The 27,375-nt window shown below is 36.8% G+C and overlaps 1 protein-coding gene across 2 annotated transcripts; it reads left to right on the top strand.

The window, feature by feature from the left end:
• The first annotated feature begins 541 nt into the window (after nt 1–541).
• On the top strand, nt 542–24,885 carry LOC110794885 (uncharacterized). 2 transcript variants are annotated; one of them, XM_021999855.2, is made up of 24 exons: nt 542–980; nt 1,093–1,202; nt 2,543–2,615; nt 2,844–2,905; nt 4,644–4,785; nt 4,997–5,215; nt 5,330–5,396; nt 9,274–9,670; nt 10,249–10,396; nt 10,528–10,688; nt 15,116–15,215; nt 15,664–15,738; nt 15,942–16,076; nt 17,875–17,964; nt 19,819–20,001; nt 20,079–20,183; nt 20,662–20,820; nt 21,428–21,472; nt 21,561–21,785; nt 22,796–22,902; nt 22,983–23,039; nt 23,366–23,438; nt 23,572–23,840; nt 24,520–24,885. In XM_021999855.2, the coding sequence occupies exons 1-23, from the start codon at nt 840–842 to the stop codon at nt 23,731–23,733; spliced, it is 3,036 nt and encodes a 1,011-aa protein (XP_021855547.1). In that variant the 5' UTR covers nt 542–839; the 3' UTR covers nt 23,734–23,840; nt 24,520–24,885. The 2 variants fall into 2 exon arrangements, with proteins under 2 accessions (XP_021855547.1, XP_021855548.1); XM_021999856.2 differs by having other exon boundaries at nt 544–980; nt 23,390–23,438.
• The last annotated feature ends 2,490 nt before the right edge of the window (nt 24,886–27,375 follow it).

The raw sequence follows: 27,375 nt of genomic DNA on the forward strand, positions 1-27,375 counted from the left end.
ATATATTAGATTATCCTGAGAGATCGTAGTAAAACACCATACAACATTTAGTAAATTATCAAACCACCCACCTCATACCCAACTATTAAACAATATACAAAGTACTTAAACATGGTTTGATAGTTAAGTAAATGTCGTATACTCACTCGCACGGTCTAATAAACAACTAATTATATTTGGTACAAATGATCTTACATGTATACAATAAAGTAATTATACATCGGAGTAACTTTTAACTTATTTTGATAACTTTGTATATTATAATTTTTTTTGCTGGGTAAACATTTAAAGAGTTACATACACCGTAGTTATTTTTATATTTCTATATCACGGAGTACTAGTGATTTGAAAGGGATATTTTTTATTCAAGCAAAAAAAAAAAAACCATCACCAAAAAGTAAATACTCTGTAATTTTACAGTGTATCCGATTTCCAATATTTATTGCACACCGCCTTTACAAAAGAAATTATTTAATCGATAATTTAATACGATAATTAATCAAATCCTCCCCGGTTCTGTATCGTTAATGAGTCTCTCATTTTAGCAGTGACAGAAGTTCAATGAAAAACTTTGATTTCATTTCATACTCCAGTCTTGGTCATTTTTTCCTCCCAGTAAACCCCCCTAAAACTCACCTGCTCTTCACCTTCATTCCTCTCAGTTTCTCTCTCCTCAAATCCCATCTTCGCCATTTTCGCCGACCTCCATTTCTTCCGAATTCTCCTCTCTCTCCTCCATAGCCAAACGATCGAGACCTAGGGAGAGAAAGACGCAAAAAACGTCGGAGAGAGAACAAGCATAGGTATAGTGTAGAGAGAGTAGGAGACAGACGGTTTCAATGGCGTTGTCTGCTTCAGACCTTCCGATGATGTATCAGTTGCTCGCCAATTCTCTTAACGGCGACCAGACTGTTCGGAAACCGGCCGAAACCGCGCTTTCTCAATCCGAGAGTCGGCCTGGTTTCTGTTCTTGCCTTTTGGTATGGATTTTTGGTTAATCTTTACAATTTCTAGGGTTTTTCTTTTAGGTTGTCTGTAAATTTGGTTTGCATGAATGTGAGGTTTTGAGTGATTGTATTGTGTGTAATGCAGGAAGTGATTACTGCGCAAGATTTGGTGGCTCAGGTTGATGTTCGTTTGATGGCTACGGTTTATTTTAAGAACAGTATTAATCGGTATTGGCGAACCAGACGGGATTCTATGTAAGATTATTTATTGCTTTTACTAGCTTTGTCTGTGTTGTTGTTGAATCCTGGTTTCGTTTTTATTGTACTATGATTGAAAGTTGCCAGTTCTCCTTGGAACCTAATGTCAAATTCGGTCTACCTAGACCAGCTTGAATTAGTTTTTGTTTTACTTGTAAAGGATTGTAGGCTGTTGTTAGCTGGAATATCTACCAATTTGACGCAATGGTTGTTCTAAATGTGAAGAGAAGAAATGGAATGTGTAAATTGTTGTTGGTTGGTTGCCAGAGAGAGTAATGGATCGAATGAGTTAGATGAAATGTTAGGACTTGAGTTGGTGTAAAATTCTGCACGTATATAGCAGTATCAGCTTGCCTAAAATTCAGGCCGAATCGTCCTTTCATTTCAAAGCAAGATTAGCAGTTTTAGTATAGCCTAGGTATTACTTGCAGCAACCAACGCCCCAAAAGTTATCCTACATTCACAACTTTTTCATATTGGAATTGATATATTTCGACATTAATCTCTTGTTTGGTTAGATAGCATGAGTTAAACGACTTTTTCTTTGGATGTCGGTATTACATTTTAAGGACACAAAACATCAGTCAACTCCCCTCGCCAATAAGATACAAATTGAATGTGCATAATTGAAAAACCATATGTGAAGGGCTATGAGCTGTCATTCAAGAATAACTTATTTTCATTTAATTGCTACTTGGTTTCCGATAGAGTCTTTGATGAATGTTTGCATTAGTTGGTAAGAGTTGACCTTCTTGCTCCTGTCACTGTTTTGGGTTACCCAGCTTGGTATGGTTTCAATGAGGCGTTTGATGAAATGAACCATGCTGCCTTTAGCTATGCTGTATGCATTAAGAAAATCACTTTCTTATCCAAAGTGCAGAACTATGCATTATGAAATACATCGTTTTTGATATTTGTCAATTGGTGCAATAACTTCCTTTTCCTCCACTCTGGATGACCACTCTTTTCGTTGTTTTAGAAGCAGCTAGAAGAAGTACTTCCTCCATTTCTTTGCACTTGTCACACAACCACCTGGCACACAATTTAGGAGGAGATTAGATAAAGTAAACTGTAAACGTCAAATTAACTAAATTTATTTGGCCACGGATAAGAGGAAAGGGTTAGGTTGTTAAGGTTTAAATTGTTTTAATTAATTTGTCTATTTACCTTCTCTGATCACTTCTTCAAAAGCGTGCCAAAAAGGCGTTGCAAGTATAAAGAGACGGAGGAAGTATTACTTTTCTGTTAAATTTTAGTTTTTTGAAGATTTTGTGTGTGTTGAATAAGATGTTTTGTTTATTGCTTGCCAGAACTCATCTCTCAAATGCTTTTCTCAGGGGAATCAGCAGTGACGAGAAGATTTATCTGAGGCAAAAATTGCTGTCTCACTTGAGAGAAGAAAATGATAAGGTCGTATATATATTGTTACGCATTGAACTGTTCATTTTGACTGGAGTATAGATAAGTTAGTGTTTGTCCTGCCTAAGCATGTGGGGTTCTGGGTTCTATATCAGTGTGTTCCATATAAGTCTTTGTCTTTGCTCATGTTACAGTTTTAGCTTTAGGATATTAGAGTTTGACTTTTCTATTTTCATCAAAGATTATAATCGTGGAAATCTTAATTCTCATGGATTACAGATAGCTTTGATGCTGGCAGTTCTGATATCAAAAATTGCACGCTTTGATTATCCTAAAGAGTGGTAAGTACACCTATGTTTGCTTAACTATCGCACAAGGTACATCTTTCCTGTATCGCTGATCTTGACTGAGTGTTAAGGAATAATTATGGGAAAAATAACATTTCTTTATAAGGGATCCAACAGTTTACTTTTCTTTAACTTTGAAATATAACTGTCTAAATCAAAATGAATTGTTGTATTTCATGCTCTTCTTATTTAGATTGTGTTCAAGATCAAAAATTTAATTGAATAGCGTGTGTTAGTGTTGGGTTAAGGTTGCGTACATTCATCTGCTTTTACCTCTCCTTGGATGGCAGCCTTTTCAGAGGCTTTGGGCCAATCTGGTGTAGATATCGGCCGTTTTTTAGGTAATTAAGGATGATGCATTGCATACACCCTGCTTGACCAAACAATTTCCCTTTCCCCAAGCTCTTATCGAAGGGGATTTCTCACTTTTTTTGTGTTCACTGGTCTCATGGAATATGCATTTGGCCTTGGATGAAGTCCCTCTCTGAAAAGAATTCTTCTCTTTAATAAATTTTGTGTACACCTGTCTTAGGAAAGATATCCGTGTGACAAAGCTTCACGACGTATTGGACAATCCTTCTCTGAAATGTTACTGAAATCTTTGTTGCTCCTGAAGCGTTAAAGCTATCCATAATACAATATAAGTTTTTTCAACTGTGGAATTTCTATTCTTGATTACCTCACCTCATGTCTCTTTTGGGAATGTTTATTTTCTTGCTGCTAATGGAATCTTGTTGAGTTCCTTGCTTTTTTTTTTGGGCCGTATATACAATTTCGTGAAACTTACAAAAGATACTGTGTTTTTTGAGGGACTTGTGAAAGCTGTTTCTATGACTATGGCACAGTTGTTGTTCCTCTCACCACCAATTTTTTGGAACCTACGAAAGCAAAGACACTAAGGGATGAGGGAGAAATTTCTAAAAATTTCAGAATCCAGTATGAAGGGAATTTTCCTGAATTAGTTTACTTTTTTGCACATTATCCTATCAAGTATTTGTTTGGGCTTATCAGACACTTTGCTACTGTGCTGTGGAGAAGTACTAGTGGATCTGTAAATAGTTGTTTGAATGCAATGTGCTATAAGTGGCATAGATAAAAAATGCGGTATCGGTCACGGTCGCGGGATCGGTCGCGGATTCTCAGTAACGGAAATGATGCGTTAGTCGCGGACCGTGTCGCGGTTGTCGCGTAGGAATTTGAAATTTGAAAAAGAAACCCCATGTCAGCCCCATTCACTATCTACCCTAGTCCCCCTCCCCTAAATCTACGCGTGACATAATTAAAATGAATTCATTTGTCTACCTTCTCTCTCCTCTCTTGTTTTAGATTTGAAAATGGAGTTTTCTACTCTATTTCAATGGAGTTTCTCCATTTCTTTCCCTTTTCCCTTTCTTTTTGTCGAAAACATGGGGAATTCGGCCGAAAACCAAGTAGATGTGAGGTTTGTAACGTTTAATGCGGACAAAATTCGTTCGGATTGGTTAAACCGGCCGAAATCTCGCCGTTTTTAAAAACACCTTTACAACTCGGGATATCTCGTATCGCCAGCCTCCAAAACCTTGTTAACTCGGGCGATACGAGTTAACTCGGGCGAGTTTTTACACCATGATAAGTGGTGATCAGTTATGGCATCGACTTATATCCCATGATGCTTTATTTATTTATTTATAATTTATTCAAATTCCCTACTGTTTGTCATACTCATTTGATCTAAGATTACCTACTTGTCCAGGCCTGAACTATTTTCAGCTTTAGCTCAGCAGCTTCAATCAGCAGATGTTCTTTCTTCCCATAGGATTTTTCTGATTCTCTTTCGGACTTTGAAGGAACTATCAACTAAACGGCTAACTTCAGACCAACGAAACTATGCAGAGGTTTGCAGGCTTAGGCATTTTGCGCAACCTTAATGCATCTTTTACAATTTTACTTTTATGTTTCTCATTAGTTTGTTTTCCTCGCCGTTATCTCACGAAGGTATTATTTTGTCGAGGCCTTCAAGGGAGGTTGCTCATTACCATAACTATTTTGAGCAAAACACATATATTTTTATTGCGTTGATAACATATTTTCTTGGTGTCTTGGCAGATTTCTTCCCATTTCTTTGATTACTGCTGGCATCTTTGGCAAAGTGATGTGCAGAGAATTTTGCATGGATTTTCTGAATTGGCACATAACTTCAGTTCAAATGTCTTTGACCAGCATCAAAATGAGCTGTACCTAATATGTGAGAGATGGTATTTGTGCTTAAAGATCATACGTCAGTTAGTTATGTCAGGCCACCAGAGTGATTCCAAGTCTATGCAGGTGCTTCATCTTGAATCCGTTTCTACAATGTTTACATGTTTTCCGTCCTCTTTCTTTGAATCGATTTGGCACGAGTAACATACTCTTGAGTAACAATTATTTTTTTCTTTTCAGGAAGTTCAACAGGTTAAGGAGGTTTCTCCCATGTTACTAAGTGCTATTCAATCAATAATCCCTTATTGTAAGGTTTCTTGTCTTTATTGTCTATATGGCATCACTCTCGTGCTCTTTATTTGTTAGCATCCAATGCAACACGGTGATTTTTTTCCTGGAGTGTTAGCATCTGTATATTTAATATCCCCTTCTCTTGGACGAGTGTAAAACAAGGACTTCTATTTCCATCTGTGTTGTGTTGTATTGTGAGGACTATGCTTGTGCAAAAAAAGGACTTCCACGTCGACAAGAGTGTGGATGAATACCAGTTCCTTTTAGAGTTGTATGGCTGTTCTTAAGATGCATTTAGGGAATATTATTAAACATTCACCCTTTACCCTACCTATTTCGTGGTTTGCAGCAAGAGGATCCTTTCCTTTTTCCCCATTGTACTTGATGTGCTTGGCAGGATGTTTGAGAGGGGTGTATCAGAAGGTTTTATTGTGGCCTTTGTGGCTTTTAAGGCAGGGAGAGAGTTAGTGCAGATTTCCCACTTGCAGCACGGAGATGATACCATTTTGTTTTTAGCTGCAGATTTTGAAAAGTTTAAGAAGGTGCTGACTATCTTGCAGATATTTGAGTTAATATCAGGTTGAAGATTAAACTTTCTTAATGTGGCCTAGCTGGTATTAATCTTGGTATGGATGTGCCTGGGGAGTATGCGGCATTGATAGGGGTGTGAGATTCAGAATTGGCCGTCCACTTATTCGGGCTTGCCACTTGGAGTTAATCCATGTTTGGAGACTTCATTGGTTGGTTGGAAAAAGGTATATTTTTTTGTTGCGAAGGAGAATCACATTGTTTCATCTATGCAGCCATGCTTTATCTTGTGGTGCAACTGCAACTGGAGTAAAAAGGAATGCTAGATAAGCATGGATGCAACAAGATGGAATAAGATTGCGGTTGCAGTTGCGAATAAGATGGATTTTTTAAGGGATTTGTTGTGGTGCAGAGCTAGTGGCGAGAGAAAATACCACCCTGTGATATTTTGAAGTGGGGTTTATCTTGTTGGCCGGAAGAGGATGGCGGGTTAGGGGTTGGAAGGCTGGTGGGAAAGAATGTTGCTATCTCGTGAAGGGGCTATTGTGTTTTCTTCTTGAACATCAGTTATTGTATAATCCGGACTAGTTGCTCCAATGTGTTGTTATCTTGTGCTTGCCCGTGGAAATTCATTTCTTTAGCATATCATGTTTTCTTTTCGCTGGTCAGTTTCAAGGTAGGGAATCGCAATCACATTAGATTTTGAGAGGATGTTTGGAGAGGGGAGCAACCATTTTCTGTGTGTTTCCCTCGATTATATAATCTGCCCACTTTACAAGATCCTCCGATTTCTGCATTCCACACTAGCTATGTTCAGGATCTTCATTTATGGAGGCATCTTCATGATAGAGAAATAGATGAACTCATTGTGATTTTCAGAGATTCTGTCACCTCAACTATCGTGGGTATAGGATTCTAGAAAGTGGCTGGGGATCGGACACCTTTTCTTGCAAACCTTTGTTCTGCCTTTCTTTACCACCGAGGTACCTTCCCTTTCCTATGGAAGGCCAAATTTCTTCTCAAGGTCAGAGCATTTATGTGGACCTTAGTGTTGAGGAGAATCAACATTAATGATTTGCTCCAAACTCCAAAGATGAAGACCAGGGATGGCTATTTTGTCATATACGTGCACTATCATAGCGAGTCACGCTCACACGTATTCCTTCAATGTGAGATGGAAAATAATATTTGGAGGAGGCTCTTTGTTGTTTTTGGGGAATACCTAATTATCCCATGCACTGTTTTGGATATGCTGCAAGTCCGATTGCTGGGCTTTGAAAGGGCAAATGAGAAGAAGATTTGGTGTCAAAATGCTTTTAACTGCTTTGAGTGCTATCTTCTGTGGATGGGATAACTTATTTAGCATCTTCGTGGGTGGCGGGGGAATTTAGAAGTTACTCGGCGGGGGAACAACAGAATTAGGCTGATTCTTCTGTTTTTGCTGTTAAGAGGATTTTTTGTACTCACTTTTTGCTAGTTGCTGATCTATAAAAAAAATTCTTTATCTAAAGAAAAAACCCTCCCCTAGCTGGACCCATTATTTTGTACCCTCCCCTAATAAAAACCACTCCGAAGTTCTATTCCACTCAAAGCCACCACTTAACAGTTCTTATCTAGCTACAGCCTACTGGTGTTTTAAATACTCAAGGGGGTGGGTTTTATAATAAATTGTCTTGGAGGTAAAAGGTCTAATAATTAGGGTTGTTATTTAAATTTTCCATTTTAAATGGTATTTTGTGTAACTGTTTTAGAATACATGTAAATGTAATGATCTAAATTACCGCAAATTTGAACAGAAAAAGATATATTTTCCTAATCAATAAAAAAAGTTCATTGTCAACAAAAGTTGGGCATATAAAAATTTGTGTTAATTTGACATTCAATTAGAAATTATATTTACTTCCGGAACTAGAACAAATTGGTATAAAATTTTCTTATTCTGGTTGGATTTGTTGGTTGTCCGTCATATTGTTGTGACTTCTACTACTTTTTTAAAACTGTACATTGTTGTAATTACCCTTATGCTATGTTTATAAACTGTCATTTCATTTGAAATGATGGAATTGGAAGTTTGGAACAAATGACATGTTTGGGGATGATATAATTTGCATTTGGCCCAAATCCAAGCCTTTGAAGAAGTAGTTCCAGCTTCAAGGATTTGAAATCCGAAATGATGGTATTTCAAATTCTTCAAAGTCTGCTTTGTCCACAACAACCAAATCCAAAGAGTCCAGCAACTCCAATTCGTCACTCGAGAGCCACAACCACCTCTGACTCCTTAGCTATTTTCTCTACAACCTTCACCCTTGTAACTACTTCCACCACTACCTTCACGATGCCACCTCTGTAACCACCACACACGCATCTGTAACTGCCGATCCAATCTCACCTCCACATATCCACCATAAGAAGCAATAGTGAATCCTCTCCACCGGTGATGTTATTGAACCAAACTCACTTGCTCTTGAAATTCACTCTTTCTCTCTCCTTTACCAAACTCCTTTCTCTCTCCATTGTAGCCCACCTCTGTTTTTCATCTTCTCTCAGATTGAGTCCCCCGTCGGCCTTGGGGATTGAAGGTCCCTAACCCTCGGGCTACTTTTTATGAATGGAGTTGGAGAGGATCAAAACTAGAGCTAGCAATTCTAAGATGTCGTTATCTTCTAAATGTTTGAATTGAATTGAATTTAATTGGAATTCTTCGTTTTCCCTGAACACCAAATTTGAATCCAACTTTAAAATTTTAGATTCCATTATTGAAATTCCGAATTTCAAATGAATTCATGGTTTCCAAACACCACCTTATTGCATTCGCTCATTTGTGGCCGGGTACTAGCTTCTTGCTGAAAGCAGCAGAGGCTGTCATCCTTCCAGGTGGAGGGAGTCAACATTGATTTTCTTGTCTACTCCGATATTTTCTAATCTGTAAAGTTTAAACTATAATGCATCATACACCCTTGTTGATGCTGCTTCCTTTCACCCTGTCCTTGAGACCATTTTTATTGGACCATCATTTCCATACTTCAGCCTCATGTATAAACTGATTACTGTATCGTATGCCTTACAATACTCCAGCAACTGAAGTAGCTAACCATCCTACTGGCTTTACTGGGTGTAAGATTTTGCTCAAACAACTTTTAACGTAGTGTAATCTCTTTACCCTTTTTGTCGAAGTAGGAAATATCTTCTTGGACACAGAAAATTTGTGGTCTTCTTAAATTCTCATCATGAAGTGTGTCTGTGTTTCTGGCCTATAAGCCGCTGCTTACATAATCATATAATTTTTTATTATAATATTATAGTTTGTTAGTTGTATTCTCCACTAACTTAAGAACATGCTTGTTTTTTGTTGGATCTAAATGCAGATTCATCTTTCCAAGAACGACATCCTAGGTTCTGGGATTTCATAAAAAAAGCATGCACTAAGATGATGAAGGTTCTAATTGCTTTTCAGGGAAAGCATCCTTTCTCATTTGGTGATAAGAGCGTCCTTTCACCTGTCGTTGATTTCTGCTTAAATAAGATCACCAATCCAGAGGCTGAACTCTTTTCATTTGAACAATTTTTTATCCAATGTATGGTGTTGGTAAAATCTACCCTGGAATGTAAAGACTACAGTCTTATGGTTGGTTGTGTGATAAATGAAAATGCAGTCACTGCAGAGCAGAGGAAGAAAAGTATCTCTTCTGCTGTTGCCGAGAATCTTGCCTCACTCTTCCCCAATGATCTTGTGGTACTACTATGCAATATATTAGTACGGAGGTAAATTTGTGACAATTAAGCATATAGTTTTGCTACTTTTATGCACCTTCAGATTACAAAGATTTCTTGTAGCTGTCAGCTTTTAATCTTTTAATCATTGGAAGCATGAACTTAAGTCCTTGAGTATCACTGAGTGTTTGAATATTTAACAGCGACGCAACTGATTTGTATGTGAGCCACTGCTTAATTTTTTACTTAGTCATGCGACCAACTTTGGTGTACCTTTTGGATGTGACTGATCTTTGTGGGTCACTGCTTGATTTTTGTTGTCTGTCATATGTCTTCTCCTTCTGCTTTTTCATGTTGATTGTTTAAAGGGACTTGCTAACTGCTGTCCCCTTCCAAATAAAGCATATGCTGATTCTGAAATTCATTGTCGGTGATGTATCACTTTTTTGTTTCTAGTTATGTTTTGCTGGAAATTCTCCTTCCAAAAAACACTGAAATGGGCCAAAATATGCTCATACCCGCATCAGACTGAAATGCTGCTTTGGCTGTTTGATTGTGTGGCCTGTCTTCATGAGTAGCCATTAGGTTAAATATTGTGTGAATCTAGCTAAGGCTGTGACGTCACACAGGTATTTTGTTTTATCAGCAAGGGATTTGGAAGAATGGAGTCAGAATCCTGAAGGCTTTCATCATGAACAGGACATGGTGCAGTGGACTGAGAAACTAAGGCCCTGTGCTGAAGCTCTCTACATCGTTTTATTTCACAAGTATAGCCAAGTAGGTGAAGTTTTATCTTTCATCGCCATACCATATAAGTCTAAGATGTTTATTTTTATGATGTAGCAGCTACAATTGCTTGCAGACTAGAAGTTGCCTTGTGATATTGACATTACAGTGGTTGTTCATAGCTGCTAGGTCCTGTAGTAGTCTCCATTCTTCAAGAAGCGATGAACGGTTGCCCTACTTCTGTGACTGAAATTACCCCTGGATTGCTGCTCAAGGATGCTGCTTATGGAGCTGCAGCATATGTTTATTACGAACTCTCAAACTACCTAAGCTTCAAAGACTGGTAATGACTTTTTAGACAACATTTCACTTACTGATATCTTGTTACTGGTTTGCAATTTTGTTATTTGGTGATGATAAGGGGGTATACTATTTTTGTTTAATGAAGTGGCAAGTCTCCTAATAATATTTTGGATATTGGTACACATTTTTTCTGAAGTTTGAAAATAGAAAAACTCATAGGTTTGTCGCTCGTCCAACTTTTAATACTATATGGTAAAATTTCCTCATAAATCACTTAAATTGAGAGCTCGATTTGATAAGTCAATTCTCTTCTGTAGTCAAATCATAAGATATAGATATATTTGTGTAAGTCAGTTATGTGTGGAATTGTCATTGAATTGATTAACATTGCATTACTTGCAAATACTCACCAAAATAACCAAAATATAAAAAATGAAAATAGATATGCTATTTTGATAAAGATGGAACCAAATTCCCAATGAATAGCAGAGTAGGTGTGATTGTTGCCGGAAAGATGAAGAAGACAAATTCTTACATGGGCTAACGAGTTCTTGTTCGTCAAACCAAGTACCCCCCGTCCCAAAGTTACATGTTACATACACTCACCTTTGCACAAAGGTTTAGATGATAATGAGTTGTTTGGTTATCAATTGTTATTTTAATGAAAAATAGACGTGAGAGGGGGGGGGGGGTAATTTGTTAATTAAATGAGAGAGATTGCGGGGACCAAACTTTTTAGTAGTGGGAAGCTGTGATGCTCGGACTCACCTCACCACCCCGGATCTGGTGTCGACACGACGCGGGTGCGGACATATAATCCGGATCGGACTCGGCAACGGGAAAACGGACTTGTTAGTTAGGGTTTTGAAAACCTAGATCTGAAAATGGAGTTATGGAGACTCTTAATAAGAGGTATATTTCTGTTTTACATGAGTCCCAAAGCTTAAAATTAGAGTGGCAGAGAGGGGGAGAAGGTGGGAATCAGAGAGTAAGGAGGAGGAACCATTTTTACCTGTGAAGATAGAGGGAGGAAGGACATCCTCGAAAGATGAGAGTGACCTGGTTATTTACTCCTCCGTATAAATATAACATTCTTTAGTTATGAAATTAAATAACCAACACATGGTTTATAGTTGGCTACGTGGTGGCCACTTGTCCCGCATGCCTCATGGGTACAACCTATGAAGCACGGGTACTTCCCCGGAGTGCCGTTTCCCGTACCGAGGACGGGTACGGTACAGATGCGTCCGAAAAACGTCCCCGGGACGACTCTTGAATGGTGGGGACGTCAAGTTCAGTAGGGGACGACTAGGGAGGTTGATGGGGACGTTTCGGGGACGGATTTAAAGCTTTAAGACATACCCTTCCATCTTAATATTCTTTTTACTTTGTGGAGGGAATCTTTACTATTCTCCATTATATTTTAGGACTATTCTTTTACTTGTCCAGTTATACAGTGTAAATTGTATACTTTCCTAAAAATTAGATGGAGATTTTTTTTTTGCCGAATCCATGCCGTACCCGTTTTTAGAAATTTTGGTTTTGCCGTTTTCCGTCCCCGTTCCCGTATCCGTTCCCGTATCCGTATCTGTGCTACCTAGGTACAACTTGCATGTGCTGGCGAAGTCAACAACTTAAATCCTCTCCTAGACTCTCTTTTTTTACATGCTATTCCGTTTTAACTTCTTTTTTTAGAGCTATTTCAAACTTTGTGCAGATTTTACTTCTTAATTTTTTTTATGGTTGCCATGTCCCCGAGTCCGTCTTTGATTTCTTGGACACTCCTAAAATGTGTCCCCGGGTCCTTGATTTTAGAATTTTGTCGGACCCGTACCCGAGTCGGACACCCGTACCGAATCCGAGCATCCTAGGTGGGAAGAGAGAGAGACATTAAAGTATTGGTTGGTCATTCCTTATATAAGAATAAAAAAGTATTCTAGGACAAATTAAAAAAGGAAAGTGTAACAAGAATTTTGGGACAGAGGGAGTATTAATTAAACAAAAAATAGAGTTGGTGAAGGTAAAAAGCTAGCTGAAGAACGTCTATTAGGTCAGACCGTCAAGACCTACTCAATGAAGAATTGCCTTGAATTTTAGATTTTTCATGCACTGAGATGGGTGTACATCATGATGAATAGATTGTTCCTGTGTCGTTGGTCTATTTACTGGTTGTAACTTTTGTTTGTCTCTTAAGTGTTTGCTGCACCATGTACTTTAAATAGCCTGATGACAACTTATAATCTCAAATTAAAGAAAGATGACAAGTGGTTATTGTCACTTAACACTTTGCCGATGCTATGAGGATTGAAATTTTATTTTGAATTGGTTTAGGTATCAAGGATCAGATTGTAGGATGAAACTTCTGAATCAGAAAATCTTACAAATTTGCACAAATGTTATTCTGCAAGTACTTTTTACCTTGATATATTAAGATATTGAAAATCAAGTGGCTCTCACAGTTCTAGGTTATTGAAATCCTTTTCTTGTCTGGACGAACATCAACTCATGATTCCTAAAGTTGTACTCCCTCCGTTCCACAAAGATATTCTTACTTTCCGGTTTAAGGGTGTTCCACAAAGATGTTCCTGCTTTCAATTTTTTCCCTTTTATGGCCATAAAAAATTCTCACTTTTGCCCTTCCTTACCCCAACGGTCTAGATAACACAATAGAGTTAATGCCAAGTAGTTGGCCATCTTACATTGTAAGAATTGCTTAAATTGCCAATAAATATATAACAGTGTGAGAACAAATGGCTTGATATCTCATTCCCTGGACTAGCTAGACAGTATAAATCTCTCGCTTGCTCTGGCCTTTGGGACGCAGCCTTGTAGATGTTCTTGGATACCAAGCTACCCAAAACATCATAAGAGTTCTTTGTGCCAGAAGTTTGAAGATTTGAATTATCATATGGATCTCTCTTTCCACTTCACCATTCCAAAGGTGAAGTCCAATATTGAAGAGGATTCTATTTCTCATTGATTATTTTCAATAGAATAGAGACTGAATTTGAATTGATATATTTAATATACCCTTTGGGATTGCATGTGATAATATTTTCTTCCCATACAAAAGAATGTAATAGTTAGTTAACTATTACATTAGTTTAGGAAAAGTCGAACATTGTCCTATGAACTGAGATTTCTGTTAGAGTTCTGTTTGCAGTTTTGGCTAGAAATACAGTTAATACTGTAGCTTTCCAGCTTCTAGTTGATTAATATGTTTGCTGATTCAATATAAATGGCTAACTTGTAGTCTTTGGAGGATTACCTTACAAATTAATGAAAATCTCCTCTTTCTCTAACTCTCTATCTCTCTTATTCTGATTCTTCCCCTCCTATCTGTGTTTGTGTTGATAAATTCTGTTGATCATAAGTCCTTTCTGAGTTCCCACCTCCTTGAATACCCATTATTAACACCGGAAAACAGAAAAGGGAAGTAGCGATATTTATTTTCCTTGGGATTATGTCGCAGAAATGCTACTATGGTGATTTAAGTGATAGCAGAATAGCACCATACCATGATATGTCGAAGTCTAAATTCTCTTTTTGTTTGGAGAATATCCCAAATAGGTACGACACTACTACTTCTGTCCCCAAAGTAATGGCAGTTTTTCCAACGTTCCATTGATAAATTTCACATCTTTGATTATCTATAGAGTTTATTGACAGGATCCACCATCCAGCATTAACCTATAATTTAGTTTTATGATCTATATCAAGGTTTAAGGCTAAAGGCCTATTATTTTTATTTGAAAAGAAGCCCTGGTATTTTCATATAGTTCCTTGTATTCAAATCTATGCAAAACAATAAAAGATGTATGATACCTGTCTTGCATTAGAAATGCTGATTATGGATAGGAATATGCAAACGTGCTGCCACGTTGATCCTTGAAGATGGTTTAGATTTCTTCCTTCAGTTAGAATTTACTTGTGAAGTATGGATATCCTGTTATTGGATGTGGATCCATTTACAAGATAAAACTATGGGGTGAGGTCGAAATGGCATTTGTATGCGCTCTTGCAATCTTTACTGGGTACTTCTGTTCTTATTTAAATTCAAGCACTAAACATATATGAAGGAGGATGAATGGTTAGGGGTCGGAGTCGGCGTTGAGAAGCGACCAATTCTATGGAGTCGTGAGAAATTTCTGATGTGGGGGCCGGTGGCTGCGTGGTGGCCGAAAATTTATAAAAGCTTCCACCATTTTTCGCGGCCAGGCGAACTGACTTATTGAAGCCTCCACCTTGTTCGCGGCTGGTTGTTGTTGCAGACCTGTAGGTGTGCGTGAAAATGGAGGAGGGAGAAAGAGGAAGGTGAAGAGGATGAGGGGAAAATATCTTTTAGCCTTTTTGTCTTTTACGTGAAAACAACTGTACTCTAATTTTTAAAGGCTGTTTTTTTTTTAACTTTTTCTTACTGTATAACTGTGTCAGCAAAGTAATAGTAATCTCTGATTCTTGATCTAGGTTTAATGGTGCATTGTCGCTGGAACTCACAAATGATCATCCTAACATGCGCGTCACCCATCGAAAGGTTGCATTGATACTTGGTCAATGGGTGTCAGAGGTATTATACTTGATTGTAGTTCTTTATATGGTTATACACGTATATAAAGCTCTGATATTTGTTTTTGTTTTTTTGGGTTATTAGTATTCTGCTACTGTTGAAACTTACTAAAAGCTGAAAACATGACAAGTTGGACTTTGTTATTTTCTGAGAGGCAAATGCTCTGTCGAACACCTTACGGCGACTTTATGAATGTCTCAACATACTTTAGTCCTTTTATCCCTCATTTTTTTTTTTTTTTTATTTGCTACATTCACTTTTGGCGCAATTATTAAGTAGACAGCAATAAGCGAGGGGGCATGTGTTTTCAATTTTAGAGAAAAAGCAGAGAGAAGAAGCTTTCCATATAAGAGATGTAGCAAGTAAAAAAAGACATCCAAAAAAGGAATGTGTAGGAAATTATATAAAAAAAGACAGGCAGTAATTCTTGTTATGACTTGCCTGACAGATAAAAGATGATACCAAGAGATCAGTATATTGTGCTGCTATCAAGCTGCTCCAGGATAGGGACCTTGCTGTGAGGGTATGTAATCCCTCTCTTCCTAGCTGCGAGTCGGTCTTTGTTTCAGCTGGCTCTACCTTATCAATTTCTTCTTCTTAATGCACATAGTGTTCAAATTATTCTTTATCGCGGTTGTTTTCCACTGTTAATTTTTTTTCCCCTTATTGCATAAGTTTCTTAAATGGTACAACCATTGAAGTTGTTTCAATTTTTTTTCTCTCTAGCTGGCAGCGTGTAGGACTTTGTGCTATCTTATAGAAGACTCAAACTTCTCCGAGAAGGACTTCACAGATCTTCTTCCATTATGTTGGGATTTGTGTTTTAATTTGATGGAGGAGGTTTCGGAGTTTGACTCTAAGGTAAACGATTTTTTTCTTCACTTTTGTTTAACTTTTATGTAAATGAGTTTCCACTCTCTAGTTACTTTGCTCTTGACCGTGTCTTGTTGATGTTTAACTTATATTTAATGGTCACAATGAATAAAATTCACCGGCAATGAATTAAGCATGACGAGTACAGAAATTGGAAATTTATGATACACATTAGCTTGGCTTAACCATCTTTTTTTTGGGGGAGGAGCCTTTTTTTTTTGGTTGCGTAAGTTGTAAAAAATCCAAGTCTTAGGATGTTAGTTGAGTGTCCATAGTTATCTTGGATGTCCAGTTGAGTGTACCTTAGAAAAAACATTATTTTCTAACTCATGCCACCTTAAAAGAAATCTTGGTTGGTCAAAACAGAGCTTGCTCCAGTCATGCACAAACATACCTTAGTTTTAAAAGGTGTGAGGAATGAGGAGCACCGAGGCGCAAAGTATCCAAGGAGCCTAGGCGCAAAACGCGCGCCTTACGTAGGTGAGACACAGCTTAAAGTGTGGAAATCCTTAAAAAAATGTTTCTGTAACATATTTTGTACTCTAAACAACATATAATTCTTATATTATAAATGTAAAAATTGACAACTAGGGCATTTAGTCACATTTCTGAAACCTCCTATTCATTGTTGTTTTAACATATAATTTTTTTTAATCTTCTAAAACTCTCTTTTGACCAGCCTCACAAACCTTTGACTGAGGTAAGTTAATTGAAACGTCACGTGAGTCAATCACGTGCCTTTTTTAAATTTTAAAGGATCAGGAAGCGCCTCATAACATAAAGCAGCCACTTTATGTGCCTCTATACAAAAAGCCCAGGCAAGTGCTTGCTTCCTCTCACTTACTGTAAAATGCTCCGCTTAACTCTCTAAGTGTACTAGCCTGCGCCTGAAACTAAAATACATACACACATCCTTCATAAGCCCGTATAACACGAGTCTCACTCATCTTCTATGCTATCATATTTTATATTGTTATAACGGATACAAGAAATATAAAGGAAATCAATTAACAATCCGTTAGCTACTTCCACCGGGCACGAAAGAAGGCTCTGAGTATATAGTACAAAATCAGGTTAGATTAGGAATAAGGGAGTTTATATGTTATTCCCTCAGACAGAAATGGAATAGGCTCGGAACCAAGCCTAAACTGAAAACCGTAGCCCAGCAGATCATACACCGTACTGGGTCACTAGAATCACTAGATTCAAGGCATTCTAAGATTTCTAACATATATGTTCCTTTCAACAAGATCTCCAGTTTGACAGGATGGATGCAATACTCTCCATTCCGTTCTTGTCTTATCCATGAAATGTGCATATGTAAATTGTTCTGAAAGGACAGTGATGAGAAAAAAACATTTATTTAGTCTCTCCATCACCAGGAAATATGGTGCAGTAGTGCGCACTGCACATATAAGGGAGAAATTTATTCATTGTCTTCAATCTGTCTGAATTTCACTTTTATTTTATGATTTTTTATTTTATTAATCTTTTATTTTAAGATTTATTTTAATGATTTTTTTTATTTCTCTTTTATTTTAAGATTAGTTTGTCATGATTCATGTGTCCTTGAGAGCTTATCATCAAATGTTTATGTAATTTTTTGTACTGGATGACTGGATCCTATTTATTCATGTTAAACTGCCATATTTTTTGCTAGTACTCTACTGTATAAGAGGTTTGTTACACTTTAGTGACAATTCTTTTGGCTGTGATACAAGATTTGGCGTTGGATCCCAGAATAAGTGCTGATTCTATTCTGCTGTTATTGCTGGTCTTCTACCAGGTCCAGGTTTTGAATTTGATCTCTGTTCTTCTTGGACATATTGGTCAAGTGATTCCTTATGTGGACAAGTTGGTCAAGTTTTTCCAGAAGGTATTACTTAAATCTTTATTCGTTTTTCTTTTCTTGTGAGTCAATATAAAAAGAATGATGGATTTGAGTCATGTCTCCAAGAAATGTGGGGTTGTTATCTCTTTGATGACAGCTGTTGTTCTATCAAGATTTATATTTCTTGTTCAATGGGAGTGTTAGTCTACAACAGCAATCACCTAGTACCGATTCTGTCATGAAGGGGTCTGGGGAAATCAATTCTTATGAGACTAATCCCTTACACACCAAAAGTCTAAACCTAGTGAAAGGCTCACATAATGTTTGAATTTGCGTATGCTATTGTTTAGCTTATTGGGTTCTGGTTTAAACTACTAATATTGCAAAATAACAATATAGCTATTGCCATGAAATATTTTAATACATCAAACCAACAATAATATGAGACATGGAATTTTCCTTTAGGCCCTAATCTGTTCGGTTTATTTCAGACAATAAGTTCAGATCAGTGCAAACTGAATAAGTTTTTTTTCCAGAATTTCAAACAAAATAAGTTTTTTTTTCAGAGGAAATCAGTTCGGATGAAGTTAAGGAGCGATTTCCTTCAATATTGCTTAAAGATCCAATAATTCCCTAAATACGTTACTTTTTAAGTTATTTCCGACCATACCGTCCACGTAAGCAAGGGAGAAAAAGAAGTAATTTTTTTTTTCCGGTTCAGCATTGAACCGCCATATGAGATAGCGGTTTCGTTTTAAAGCAAACCGCCATCTCAGATGGCGGTTCAATGTTATAAACCGCTATCTCAGATAGCGGTTTGCATTAAAACATAACCGCTATCTCAGATGGCGGTTTACTTACTTGTAAATTATTTTTAACATGAATTACAGTTTAAATAGAAATATAATTTAGAAGTAACCTTTTGTGACATCAATTGTGTCTGTAGCTCAGTGGATAGAGTGGGTTATTTCTATGCAGGAGGTCGTGGGTTCGAATCCTACCTTAATGTGTTTATTTCTTTTTAACCATTTATTAATATTAATTATAAACATTTCCAATTTTACCTTATCAAACATTAGTGTTTGTAGCTCAGTGGATAGAGCATTTGTTTCCTAAGTAGAAGGTCGTGGGTTCGACCCCTAGCTAATGCGGTTTTTTTTTTTTTTAACCATTTATAAATAGTACGTGATTATAAACCGCTATCTCAGATAGCGGTTTACTTAAGTCAACCGCTACCTGAGATAGCGGTTTAGTGTCGCTTCGTTAAAAAAAAAAAGACCGGTTTTAATGCTGACGTGGACGGTATGGTGGGAATTAAGTTAAAAAGTGGCGCATTTTGGGAATTTGACGTTCTTTAAACAATATTGAAGGAAATCGCTCGAAGTTAAGTTAAAATAATTAAGTTTAGATAAAATAAATTGAATAGAAAATGGCCTTTTAACTTATTGAGGCAGATCATCTCTTCAACGGTACTTCTGGATTAATTAGCTTTAGTGGAAACATTGCTATTGTTAATACAGCCCCCTTTACAGATGTTAGTGCATCACATGATGAAGAATTTGATTAATGCTACTGTTAAACAAAGTTTTAGCCTTTCTTTTTACGTTTTGTGGTGAGTTGCGCTTGGTTATATTGGTAAGTACGTTTTGTGGATTAATAAGAAGGAACTCACTTTAAGCTTAGTCCTCTTCTTTTTCATTTCAATTGCGCTAGAAAGGAAATTCCCCTCCATACAAGCAACGACTATCCTCCTTGCTGGAGTGGGATTGAGATTCTCAGTTACATTATTTCTTTGGTGTGCAGTTTCATGACGAAGGATGTTTTTAACTTTTTTGTTGTCAATGGGGGCTATGCATATGTTTGTCTTTTTGTAATTTCTTCTAACTATTTTTCATCCAGGTCTGGGAAGAGTCTTCTGGAGAAAGTCTTCTGCAAATGCAGCTTCTCATTGCACTGAAGAACTTTGTCGTGGCTCTTGGGTATCAATCACCTATTTGCTACAATGTATTACTGCCCATTTTGCAAAGAGGAATAGATGTGAATGGTCCAGATGAGCTCAATCTTATGGAGGACAGTATGCTGGTTAGCCTTTATTTCCTTTTATGGGTTTGCATTTTCAATCCTGAAATGCTCGTAGCCTAATCAATATTGTTTTGCAGTTGTGGGAGACTACCCTTACATATGCGCCGTCAATGGTTCCACAGCTGTTGGACTTCTTCCCATGTCTTGCGGATATCATCAATAGAAGTTTTGATCACCTGACGGTTCGATTTAATCATCAATTTTTCTTGCATTCCTGATGTAACAATAAAGATAAGATAAATATTCAAAAGTGGATAGTGATAAAATTGGTAAGATTTGTAAGAGAAAGTGTTGAGCGAAGGAGAGAGAAAAAGGGATGATGCGACAGTGAGATAAGAGTTAATTTTTGTAAAATTTTGTCGTCTTCTACTCAAAATAGGAGCATGAATATTTTTGGGACACCAGTTAAGGAAAGTGTGAATAAGAGTATATTTCTCTTATCGTTGTTTACTGTTTGTTTTCTTTTGCTTGAAAAGTCTACGAGTTAGCTTTATTTATTGGGAAGCTGGAACTTGTGATATTTATTCGTGAATAATTGGATAAACAAGTATAATGTTTATAGTTTGAGCCTTTGTAGGGTTTATTAGGTACTGCTCATCCTGATTTTGTGAACAGGCTTGTGACCGGTTTCTTATCATTTGTTATGTGGCTTTATTGTAGGTTGCGGTTGACATTATTGAAGATTACATAATCTTGGGTGGAACCGAGTTCTTAAGTAGGCATGCCTCTTGTGTAGCTAAACTTTTGGATGTGATACTTGGAAGCATAAATGAAAGGGGACTTCTGTCAGTCCTTCCTGTCATTGATATTCTAGTGCAGGTATGTCATTTCATTTTAAAATGGGTGTATCTTTTATAATATTAAACTTGCTTCCTCAGCTAACGGTGTGAGTACCACGGTGTTTTGATAGATTGCATGCCCTAAATATTTATATGCGTCAATATTATCTAAATGCCTCTATAGAGCCATAGAGGCTTCTGCCTTGGCGAGTTGGGGCCTGAGGGAGGAGGGTAGGTTGGATGTGAGTTCGTTTAATGAATGGTTTGATATTTGATATTTGTCTACTACTCTACTATTTCACAATAAATAAAAAGCAGCGACCTATGAATGATCTATTTCAAATTAGTCCGTTATTATTTTAAAGCCAAGAAGTGACTCCATTTGGATTTAGGCTTTTCCTAAATAATTATCTGTTTTTGCATTATTATAAAATGTATAAACGAGTAGTCAAATGGTTTTCCATTTATGGTTTGGGAAGAAATCTCTCCCTCTAATTGTTCTCCTCTTCAAACGTATTTATTTTCCCGTTTGGCCAGCTTCTAAGAAGATATATGATCTTCTCTCCCGTCTCACGCCTTGAATTGCTACATAATTAGCTGTAGCTTCTCTTCTCTTATTTAATATGCTACATTTATTTTTTCTTCAGTGTTACCCTATGGAAGTACCTCCGCTTATCAGCGCTACTCTTCAGGTGATTATATCTTTTTGCTTATGAAATTTGAAGCCTTTTCTTATAACACCATAATAATTGATAATATTTTCCTTTTATGTGCTTACAGAAATTGTTTGTTCACTGTCTGTGTGGAGGAGATGAGCGTGATCATCCCTCTAAAACAGCTGTAAAATCATCATCAGCCGCCATTTTAGCAAGAATTTTAGTGCTGAATACCAATTACCTTGCTCAATTAACATCAGATTCTACTACTTTGAAACAACTTCAAGACGCAGGTTTCCCTATGGAAGAGAACGTTCTTCTCTGTTTGGTTGATGTATGGTTAGAGAAGGTCAGTGGGATATGCAACCTTTTTTTTCTCTTTTCCAAATGCATGTGCGTCTTCACCAATAATATTTGGATTAGTTAAACGAATTCAATAGGACCATGAAGGTGAATGGGGATGCGGGCAGGGGGTCTTACAGGCTTAAGTCAGTTAGTCTGAGAACTCTTAGTGGAGTTCTTATATTTTACCATTAATGCAGGTAACTGTTAGCCAATAGGTCAAGATCCTTATTGCTGGTCAAATGGTGGGGCTTTGCATTAAAAAAGCAGTACTTAACAATTTTTAATAGACTAATATTGACAAGAGTATTCAAATATATAGACCTTGTAAATTTAGTTCTTACCGGGTAGAATCCTTCTATTGCGAAAATGGCAGTCTTTGGCGGTTGTACGTTAAGTTTATGAATTAGTAGTAGATCCTCTTAAGCAGGATTCTATTTTCCCAGTTCCAAGGGCCCAATACGCTCTATTAAGGTATCAGTTATCTTTTTACTTAATATCCTTGAATCTTGATTTAATGTGCAATTAGTGATTGAGAAACAAGTTTTGGTAGAAATAATTGATTTGCCTGTGGGAAATTAATATTTGGTTTATGACATGCAAATTCACTCTTTCCAAATAAGATATCAAATTTTAATGTTTCTGTATCATGCTCTCTCGGAATATAGAAAACAAATAACTTCGATCTCTTCAATAAATAACTTTGCTTGTTCCCAAGGAGTTCATTTTGGTTGAAGCAACCTCTCGTTAAGAATATTGTCTAAATTTTGAATGTTGTTGACAGGTGTCATGGGAGTGATGTTTGTTGCATCACTTTACCCTTTTGTTTGTCGGGCCATTTTCATTTGCAAATGAATAGCCCGCAGCAGTAGTTTGACTTGCACATCCTGAAAAAGACTGCATGCAGCTGTAGTTTCGGGCTTATAAATACTGACAATATCTGAGCATGCAACATTCTTGCATTTATATGATTCTGCTTGTTATCTCTTGCTCAGTCTGGATTTTGATGTACTACAGGTTGATAATATGACTTCAATTCAGAGAAAAACAATTGGCTTAGCTCTTTCTATTATTCTTTCCTTGAGGCTGCCTCAAGTTCTTGATAAACTTGATCAGATCCTCAGGTAATTGGATTTATATATGTGATGAATCATATCCTTACTTTGTTAGTTCTCAAACTGATCATCTGGCTCTATTTACTCAGCGTTTGTACCAGTGTGATAATGGGTGGTAACGATGACTTATCAGAGGGAGAGTCCAGGTATGATAGCCATATCTCCTTAGGGAAATTACATCCAATGACATGACCTTTCTGTTATTACTGACACGAACTTGGTATTATGGAAAAAACAACTAAAATTTACTCACTTACACCTAAACTACTTTGGCAGTAATAACATTTTTGTGTTGTTGATATAGAGAATGGAAACTTTGTGCTGTTTTTCATATTGAAAAGTTTGTGGTGGAGTTGATGATTTAATGTTCACGTCATTGGATGTAATTTTCCCTGGGCATTCCTGAAATTAAGGTGGCTGATGTGTTAATTGACCTTGTTCTCCCCATATTATTTATCTCCTCCTTACTCAGTGGTGATAACATGACTTCCATCAGGCCTCAAATTGAAGGAGTTGTTCTGAGCAAAGAGTTTAAGAAGCGGCAGGTAAGCAGTAAAGAAATGTTATTTTAAAATAAAATTGAAGAGAGGGGATGTTGGGGAGAGGGGAGGTGTGGGGGGGGGGGGGGGGGAGGGGGGAGGTTGCTATAGTTGTTGACACGTGTTTGTTTCATTGTAGATCAAATTGTCAGACCCTATAAATCAGATGTCGGTGGAGAATGCAGTGAGAGAGAACCTTCAAACATGTGCTGCCCTTCATGGCGATACCTTTAATGCTGCAATAAATAGAATGCATCCTTCAGCTCTTTCGCAAATGAAGCAGGCATTGAAGATGTCATAACGAGGCAATTGTCTATTTCTTGTTGTCAACATTATTTACTCCTGGCAATTTTTGTTAATTCCATGCTTGGAGAAGTTGAGGGTGCATCCAAACCTCGTATACCTACAGTGAGTGTTCTTCTTTTTGTTCTGTCCCCTTCCCCCCACCCCTAAAAAAACTGTTCATTTCTCTCAAGTTACGTTTGATGATTCCATTGCTCAAAAAATTACATATTATGCTTAATTATTAATCATGCAAATCAAACACAATCCTAGATTACAAGCTAATATACCAAGACACAGGTTTGAGTGCTGGATATGGGTACATATCCCACATTCACACATGTATTACACTAATGGCTCAACATTTTCGTATTTGGCTCTAAAAGGAGGATTAATGTGGGGAGCAAGCGTTATTAAAAGTTTAATTTCTAAAAGACCCTAGGTGAAACATGTGGGCGCGTTAGGTTTCAGAATTGATGTTTTCATCTAATTCTTGTTACAATATTACTCCGTATATCTTAGGCCCATTTTAAAGCAAATCTCACATATCCTTTTATCCTTTCTTCCTCTATATATTTTTCCAACCTCTGGTTCAAAATAATTAGTGTTTAACTAAAATTTGAAGAACAATGTATGAATTCCCATTTTAGAATATCTACTTTCATGAATTGGGTATGCAGGTTACAACTTAATGAGAGTTGAGGTAACTTAAATTGTGAAAGTCTTGTTCCAAAAATTTTGGGGAAGATTTTTTTGCTGATTTCCTAACGCCTATACCCTGACCTTGTTCCATGTTTCTTTGTAGGTGAGTGGAGGTTTCATTGCCAAGTTTTTGGTGGCAAGCTTGTTGTGTGATGCGGATTCTTTACGATTCTTTCAATTTGTGTTGGGCCTTCTCCCCTCTCTAGTCTATATATTTTTTCCTCGTTACTTTTTGTTGTTCCTTTAACCAATACCTCAGCCTCTTGTACATGCCGATTATGGCGATAGGAACTCTGTACATAGGCATTGAGCATGTCTTTGTATGTATTCCTAATTCCCTAGGCAAGAGTCATTATAATTTTCACAGATTACTCATGTAATGAGAGTATTCACAGGAAGTATATGCCGTATGATTTTTTTTCCTGTGTAGTTTGTAAAGCGTGACTGAAATCAGTTAGCATTTTTGACATCCGTTGTGCTCTCTCCGTATTTTTGTAATGTTTCATTCATACTTTGCCGTTTCTCAAGTGTTGGAATATGCGGCAAGGATAGCCATGCAGTTCTTGTTAATTAATTTAACAAAACGTCTTGCGTGCACAAGGGGTACAATAAATTTATTGTACACCAAAATAACTTTTATGCAGATTTTTGTGACTTTAACCTATTTTTTGTAACTTCTATATTATAAAAATAAAAAGTTGATAGATAAACGTTTTAAAGGATTAAATGATTAATTTATACGTTATTAGTGATTTTGAAAAAATACTTTGTATTCAAATGAAAAAATTTATCATTAAAAAATATATAACTTTACATACATAAATGTAACTTTTAAGTATCTTGAGTTAATTTTTACTCCGGTGTACAATATTTATTGTACACCCATTATAAATAAGAATTTGTGTTAACCTTTTTAGGAAAAAAATTGAAATGTTCTCATGAAACATAAAAATTCTTATTCCATTTCGATTATGATTTTGTGGTTCATTGCATCTAATTTTTCTGTATTATTTTAAAAGATGTTGTACCCATTTCAGCTGTTTTAAATTGCGTAATGCTATTATATTGCTGGAGAGAGAATATTAAAACACAAACTTCAAATATCTTTTTTAATGCAAACAGACTGAAATATATTATAGGGAGGTTACAAAGACCTCATAATGGCAGTAAAATATGATACAGCAAAAACCAAAAGCAGCAAATGGTGCCTAAACAATAACCAGTAAGCGTGCCAATGCTGTGAAGCAAAATTAACATAGGAAGTTTTAGACTATACAATACCAAGCACTATAAACATGATACTTCATATTGTCGCAAATTGTTATTCGGATGGAACACATACCAGAGAGTGAATTGTACTTTGGAACTTGTTTCTAACTTTTGCGTAATTAAAAAAGAAACTTAGAAGCAAGTACAAAGAATACAAGAGAGAATTTAGGGTCAAAATCTTCTTGAAAATTATCAGGAAGATAAAAACCACGACCACGTGAAATTTCAATGACGAGCTTCGTTCATCAATCTCACGACCCTGTTACAACTTAGTTGGAAACTCTATAAACCTAAGTTAGCCCATGAACTTAGGATCCCATACAAAGAGTATAACATTCACGCCAAGTTGTGTTTAATACTCTTTCATGACTTCACTCAAAGCCTTTCCAAATATAATAGGAACTTATAAAGTTCAGTAAGTTCCTAACCCAAACTTGTTACAATATATGAAGCGTAGAAGAACTGTAAAGGAAGTGGAACTTGGAACTCGTAGGAACTAACTCAAAACGAGGAATAGAAATATATAATTTGTTTGTAACACTATTCCTTAAGCCAGACCTTACGGAATGACACAAGTCAAACACTTTTTAACTCACGTGATTATATCCTATTTATAGACAACTAGACACGAGTTTCATTGAAACAAGTTCATGTTTTCTTACATTGAAGCCTAGAATGTATACTCATACGAACAGACTTCTTCTCTTCGAGTTCCCCCTTGGGAACTGCTGCTTCTCTTTCGGAGTTCTTCCGCAGGAACTTTGTAGCTTCCAGTTTCTCTAGAGTTCATCCTTAGGAACTGCTCTGCAGTTTCAGCTCTGGATTTTATGCTTCTTTGTTATAAGCATCTCATAATCATCTACTTCCAGTAAGCTTTATTATTGATGATGTTATCACAACTTTTCATTAATGATCCTTGCACACATATCACTTGAAAACCACGTTAGTTGATTACTTTAGTTTGTCATCATCAAAACCATATTAGCTCAATACAAATAAACTTGGTGAAGCTAGGCATCATTCTAGGGCACAACCTCCTCATAATCAGCTCGAACATTTAGGAATTCGAAAGTGATATGCTTTGGAAATGGTCATGCTTCTCTGAATATCAACTAATAGCTAATTCATGAGACAACTTGTTATCATATCTTTTGACATGAGGGATAGTGACAACCCAATTCCTCTTCATAAGTTGAACAATGTTAGTGATAATTGGAGCTAGTTGATAATCCTTGTATTCCCCTGGGTTCTCAAGCATATATTTCAAGGCATGTGCATCAATTTTCAGTTCAAGATGAGTAATCTCCCTCTCCCAAGCAATCAGTGACCCTTCTTTGATTGCAATAAGTTCAGCTGAAGCAGGCCCAATGCTGTTGAAATGGATCTAGAGAACCCAGTATGACAAAGACCCTTCTCATATCTTATAACTCCTCCTCATGGATTATTAATGGCTAACCGAGAGCCATCTGTATTGAGATTAAAATAGGAAGTTCGAGGAAGAGCCCAAACCCTTGATGGAGGAGCAATGCTAGACCTTGAATCCAAGTCTACAGACTGCACAAGGGTGTTAGTGAAAGTTACTGGAATTTATTATAGGAGACCAAATATGCCATATTGCAATGGAAAAGCTTATTTGCCAAGTGGTAGAACCTTGAAAGTTGTAAGAGACCTATTCATGGCAGTCATAAGA

Source organism: Spinacia oleracea, chromosome 6 (assembly GCF_020520425.1).
Source record: "Spinacia oleracea cultivar Varoflay chromosome 6, BTI_SOV_V1, whole genome shotgun sequence".
Classification (NCBI taxonomy): Eukaryota; Viridiplantae; Streptophyta; class Magnoliopsida; order Caryophyllales; family Amaranthaceae; genus Spinacia; species Spinacia oleracea.